Below are 6477 nucleotides of genomic sequence, written 5' to 3'. Positions count from 1 at the left end.
GGAGGGAAAAAATTATATGTTTGTATAGATAGATAGATAGAGGACACAGGGTGAGTTGAAGATGAAGGGATATCTGGAAAATAAAATTAAGGGGTGGGAGAAGATTATACTGGGAGAAGGAGAAAAGGGGAAGTGGAATAAGGTAAAATATCTCACATGAAACAGACAAGAAAAGGCTTTTACAGTGGAGGGGCAATGGGGCAAGGTGAGAGAGAATGACTGAATCTTATTCTCATAGGATTTGGCTTAAGGAGGGAATAACATACACAATGGGGTATGGAAATCTATCTTACTCTACAGGAAAATAAGGGGGGAAGGGGACAAGAGAGCAGGGGGTTGATAGAGGGGAGGGCAGATTGGGGGAGGGGATAATCAAAAGCCAACACTTCTGAGGAGGGACAGGGTCAAAAGAGAGAATAGAATAAATGGGGGGTTAGGATAAGATGAAGGGAAATATACTTAGTTTTTCACAACAGGACTACTATGGAAGTGTTTTGCATGACTACACATCTATAACCTATGTCGAGATGCTTGCCTTTTCAATGAGGGTGGGTGGGTAGGAAGGAAGGAAGAAAATCTGTAACCCAAAGTTTTAAAAACACTTGTTAAAAAAAAAAAAAAAGCACTTTCTTCCCAAATCCTGTGAAGCGGGTAGTGCAAAGTAGTATTATCCTTATTTCACAGAGGAAGAAATTGAAGCTGTGGCCAAATGACTTCTCCACAGTCACACAACTACTGACAGTGTCAAGATTCAACTCCAGGTGTCCTGACAAGCCTATGTATTCTCCACACAACACCACACTGCCTGTCAACAGAATGATCTGGAGAAGTGGCAATGAGAGGTCTATTATGCTCTGCCAAGGTCCCAAAGAAAAGCAGAAAAAAGGCAGTTGTGTTTGGGGTGAGAGAGGCAACTCAATGCTGCTGCAACCAGGTTTATAAAGCTTCCTGTTGTCTGAGAGGAAGAGGAGGAGCTAGTTGAGGCTAAGAATGTGTGAACCATAATTCAAGCTGGGCTGAAACACGAGGAAGCCATGGACTTATTAAACAAAGCCTGCATACAAACTGCTAGGTGACATAGGCAAGTGACTTTCCTCAACTCCACCTTTGGAAAAACAAGTGAGTTGGATTAGACAGTCTCTAAAATTGCTTGCAGCTTTGACATTTCTATGATTCTTATGATCTGATAGCAAGAGTTTCCTCATTAACAAAAAATTACAGAACACTGTCCAGGTGCTACAAACCATCTAGCCAAAGAGAATGCCTAGCTGGAAATGTTTAAGTGTCTAATGAGTGGCACAGATTAATGACACAGCAAATGAGAGGATGCAGGAGTCAGGACTGGAGTTTAACCTTTAAGAATGTATACAATTTACAGAGACCAACGAGAGGAGGAAGAACTCTGCAAGCAAAGCTAACAGCCAGATCAAACACACAGAGGTGGGGAAGCATGAGGAGCAGTGTGCCAGACAGAAAGCAAAGAGATGGGCCTGGCTAGAATAAAGGGGCAGACCTAAAAGAATAAAATAGGCAAGGAGATAAGAGAAGATGGGCACACTGTGAAATTTCTTTTCTGGGACTGGATCCCAAGAACTCTCAATCACTTTGTTTTCAAATCACACTATTCTACCGTGTTTGGTTAATTCTGACTCCGCAGGGGATCAGAAACTTAAGGACATCAGAGACCATCTAGTCCATTTTGCAAATGAGGAAACTGAGGCCCAGCAAAGTTGTGTCTTGCCCAGGTCACAGAGACAGCAATGTCTTCTTACAGGTTCAGGCAGAAGTAAGACGTGAACCCAGATCCTGGCTGCCCAGTCGGTGCTCTTTCCTTTGTACCAGGCTGGTGGGATGTCCAATTCCTTTCTCCCCAGTGAAAAATACAGATCATGGTCTCATCTTTCTGCACCGACGCCCTGCAACCCCTACCCCGCCCCCCAAAAAAAACCAGCCCCAAGAAGAAGGTTTTGGGGGCTGACTTCAATTCAAACAAATCTTACCTTTCTCTGAATTCTTCATACTTGTTGTTTCTTATAGCTCTTCCCTAATCAATGCATACCCACTTTGTTTCAAGTTTTTTGCTATTATAAAGTACAGCTATAGATATTTTGGTATATATACATAAACTTTCTATCTTTGACTTCTTTGAGGTATATGGCCCAAAGTGAGATTTCTAGGTCAAAGGCTATTAAACTTTTGGGACTGAGTCTCTGTGATAGATTTGAATTAAAACCCAAGCCTAAATGCTATGTAAAGCTTAATTTGGGAGGTGAAGCCTGAAGTGTTCACAGTACAGTTTGGGGATCCCTTACCTTTCTGAATCATATCCTTTGTCCGTGGTCGGGGAAGCTTGATGAACATGTTTCCAAAACAAACCATCACTTTATCTGAAACAGTAAATAGCCCATGGTCAGCCTGATAAATCAGCAAGCATTTATTAAGCACCAACTATGTGCCAAGGACACAAATATTAAGAATGAAACAATTCCTACTCCTGAGGAGCTTACATTCTAACAGAGGAGATGGCGAGTACATATATGGTATATCAACAGATACAAATACATTTAAAGTAGTTTGGGAGGGAGGACACGAAGTTGGTGGGGGATGTGGAGGGTCAGGAAAGGCTCTTATGAAGGTAGGGAGACTAGCCAGAACAAGGGCGTTAGTCAACCCCTTACAGAAGCCAGCATCTTTGAGGCTAATGTCAAATTTAGCTACTGATACTCAAGGATTCTTGAAGCAGAGCTTTTATGTGTCTTTTTTTGGCAAGGCAATGGGGTTAAGTGACTTGCCCAAGGTCACACAGCTAGTAAGTGTTTTAAGTGTCTGAGGCTAGATTTGAACTCAGGTCCTCCTCACTCCAGGGCCAGTGCTCTATCTACTGCACCACCTAGCTGCCCCATTGAGGCAGATGGCCTCACATCCCTCCTCATACTTACTGGCGGTTTGACCTGTGCAAGGCAACTTGGCTATTCTCAGCCCCAGTTTCCTCATCTATAGAAGTGAGATAATAGTATTTATCTCATAGGGTTATTATAAGGATTGAATGCGATAGGCACTTCACATATCTTCAAGTGCTATAGGCCCGCTATTATTAGTATTCTTCTCCATTAAGACTTCAAGTATCCATAATTCCCCTAAGGAGGGTGATAGAATTTAAGGCCCAATTTGGCCAAAAAAAAAAAATTGAAATCTCTAACCACTTCTGTGTAGTCATGTTTAAAAACTACCCAAAAAAAAAAAAAAGGAAATTTTTACCTATGTCCTCAAAAGTATTTACTGTATATGTTGTAATAGTGTGTCCTGGACCCAATAAATGTGATGTGAATTTTAGATGTTAATATCCCATTTGGTTTTTTTTTTCTTTCCCTCTCCTCTTCATGCTACTGCTGTGATATGGAATTAAAGATGATGACCATATATTGACCCTAAAAAAAAAGTCACGGTAAATCCAGTCTTGCTCAAATATTCCCCAAACCTAAAAAATACAAATTCCACCGAAGCTAACGTCTCTGAGCCCTGAGCCTTCAAGAGCCCAGACTCACTCCTTTTAACACAAAGCTGGCTCAGAAGCCTGGGTCCCAGCAGATAGTAGCTATATGGGGCTGAAATGTCTTCTTTTCTCTACCCAGAGGAAGAACCTTGGTACGGGGATGGTAGGAGGCTCTACGTGGCTTCCAGGCTCACCCCTGGAAGAGCTCCAAGAGGCCGGGGAATAACTTCCATGACCCCTGACCCCGCTCCCCCACAACTTACCCGACTGGCTGGGGTCTCTCTGAAGGGCCCTCAAGGCTTCCCGGTTCTGGTTCCTTTTCAAGTCCAGGTCCACTATCTAGGAAAAAGCCAGACATCACGGTGGGGCCCAGGGAGGGGAGGGGGGTCAGACGAACTACCCTGGCCCGGCCACACCCCCCCTCACCCGCCCTGGGGCCTCAGTTTCCTCCCTTGTATCAGGACCAGGCTCCGAGTCGGGGTAAAGGAAGGGTGGAGGAGTAAGGAGGGCAGGAATTTGGAAGCGCGCTCTCCCGCTCCCGGACCCTTCGCGGACCTGCTGCTTGTCGGCCAGCACCTCCTCTGCCAGCGCCTCCACCTCGCTCAGGTAGAGCAGCACACGTTCGGCTTCCGAGCCCAACATGATTCCACCAACTGTGCTGTCGGGCAGTCTCCTTGTGCGCGTGCGCTGCCACCACAGCCACGCAAAGAGTCGACCGTGATCGCCGGCGCGCACGCGGGGCACGTAGGCCAGGACGCACGTAGGTCAGGACGTACGCCCGGGGGCGGGGCGGGGGAAACGAAACAGGGGACGGCCTTTGGGGCCACGTGACGATGCCGTCTGGGCTTGGTGGAGTTGGGCGGGGACATACGTGTGCTGGGTAAAGGCAGGTGCTTTGGCGCCCCGGTCAGGCTGAATTCCGTCTGTGCTCTTGAAGTCCGCAAGTCCGAAAATGGTTGTTTCACGGTCTCCACCTCCCAGACGCCCAAGACTCATCCTGAATCCTGGTCGCCTAAATTGGGGAGAGGGGAGTGAAAATAAGAAGAACCCAGCCATTTCTAGTTCCCTGGACAGCATGGGCAGATTGGAGAGGGAGGCAGCCTCTGACCTCCTCTCTTAACCCTCATCTCTACCTTGGTTTCTCATTTTCTCTCCGTAAAATGGGTGGAAAATAAAGCCCTCCACCGAATTCATTGGGAGCAAAGAATAATTTCCAATTCTATTCAACAACTAGATGGTATGTTAGATTTAGGCTCAGGAAGGGCCGCGTTTGAATCCTGCCTTGATTCATCTGTAAAATGGATAGAATAATAGCACCTACCTCACAGGGCTGTTGTGAAGGTCAAATGAGATAACACGTGGAAAGTACTTTGTGAAGTTTGAAGCCGAGTATAAAATGTTCACAGTTATTAACTTCCTCCTCCTCCTCTTCATCATCATTAAAAAGGGCTTCCTGAACACCCAGTGCTCAATGGAGCTTGGGGTAGGTGCAGGGTGGTGAATGGACTTTCCCAGAAGCCTAGGTTCAGCTTTCTGCTTAAGTTATTCAAACTATGGCCTTGACCTAGTGGGAAGAGCTACTTGCAGACTGGAGTAGTCAAGAGAATGTTTTCAGGATCATCATTGGAGCTATATGACCTTGGACAAGTCACTTCTCTAAATTCCTCCTCTGTAAAATGAGGTGACTCAGATTCAAAAATTTTAATTAAATAAATTTTTATTTTATTATAAAAATCTTTAACATTCACTGCTTTAGGAATTTTCTGGTGCAAATAGTTTGGTATGTTGAAAGAAAAGGATTTTATAAGAACAATAATACTTTTTATCAGCTAAGGTAAAATTACAGTCTTTGAACTTCAACATATATTATTCTTATCCTCAGCAGATAAAACAAGAAGTCTTCTCTAGAACATGGCTTTTCTGGTCCTAAACCAAGACCAATAAGTATATATAAGTTTGAAAGAGACAGATGTAGGCTTCATCACTAGTAGTAGTATGGGCTTGGTGTATGATTGGTGCTGCAAAAAGAATATCATTCCACAGCTCCTTTTCCTGCTCTCTGAAAACTACAGAAAATCGGGCTGTCAATGAATTAATTTGTTAATTAATTAGCTCTGAAGGTAGGTAGTGCAGTGGATGGAGTACTGGGTCTGGTGTTAGGAAGACTCATCTTCATGAATTCATATCTGGCCTCAGACACTTCCTAGGTATGTGACACTGGATAAATCACTTAACCCTGTTTGCCCCACTTTCCTCATCTGTAAAATGAGTTAGAGAAGGAAATGGCAAACCATTCCAGTATCTTTGTCAAGAAAGCCCCAAATGGAGTCATGAAGAGTTAGACATGACTGAAAAACGACTGAATAACAACAAAATTAATTAACCTACAAGAGAATATGGCCATAAGGTGGCTCAACTCTGGGTCTACCAGCCAAGTTACTCCATACTCATGCAATAACTTCCCAAAAGGCTGAAGTACCGACCCTACTCACCAGAGGCAATTCAGCCTATAAACTCATACTATTCTTCTTTACCACTAAGGCTCATGGAGCTATACCATCTCATGGCACCTGGGATTTGTCATCAGACTCCATATAGCTCTAGGTGTATGATATAGAATAAATTCCAACATTACTAGACTAGAAAATCAGTCATCTGTCCTTTAAAACCCTCAGCCCACATATGAAAATTTTACTTTCAACTAATTGTCTTCATTTATAAGACTAGGATGATTGCCTTTCTAGTGACTACATGATTTATTAAAGCAACTTTATGTAAAGGTTACTACCTTCAGATCCCATAATCACCACAGGTTTTTAGGGTCAGTCCCAGTTCTTTTGTTAATGAAAAAAAAATGGCTAAGGGGGTAGGCTGAGCAGCCCTACACATATCTCACATACACACACACACACACACACACACACTCATACACACACAATTTTACCCTGCTTTCTGGTAATTTGTGCAGTTTCATTCTGGTCTCA

At 43.9% G+C, this 6477-nt stretch overlaps 1 protein-coding gene across 1 annotated transcript in view; it reads right to left on the bottom strand.

The window, feature by feature from the left end:
* Positions 1 to 4187, bottom strand: part of PDRG1 (p53 and DNA damage regulated 1) — a 6867-nt gene extending 2680 nt beyond the window's left edge. Inside the window, exons 1-3 of the mRNA XM_027867772.1 lie at positions 4049 to 4187; positions 3757 to 3832; positions 2313 to 2387 (exon numbers count right to left, since the gene is read on the bottom strand). Coding sequence (XP_027723573.1) covers positions 2313 to 2387; positions 3757 to 3832; positions 4049 to 4135 — 238 coding nt within the window. The 5' untranslated portion in view covers positions 4136 to 4187. The remainder of the gene's footprint in view (positions 1 to 2312; positions 2388 to 3756; positions 3833 to 4048) is intronic.
* Between the last annotated feature and the right edge of the window lie 2290 nt (positions 4188 to 6477).

This window comes from Vombatus ursinus, unplaced genomic scaffold, assembly GCF_900497805.2.
Source record: "Vombatus ursinus unplaced genomic scaffold, bare-nosed wombat genome assembly UNPS02014786.1, whole genome shotgun sequence".
NCBI lineage: Eukaryota > Metazoa > Chordata > Mammalia > Diprotodontia > Vombatidae > Vombatus > Vombatus ursinus.
The sequence above is the reverse complement of the archived record's forward strand: the minus strand, read 5'-3'. Positions and strand labels throughout refer to the sequence as shown.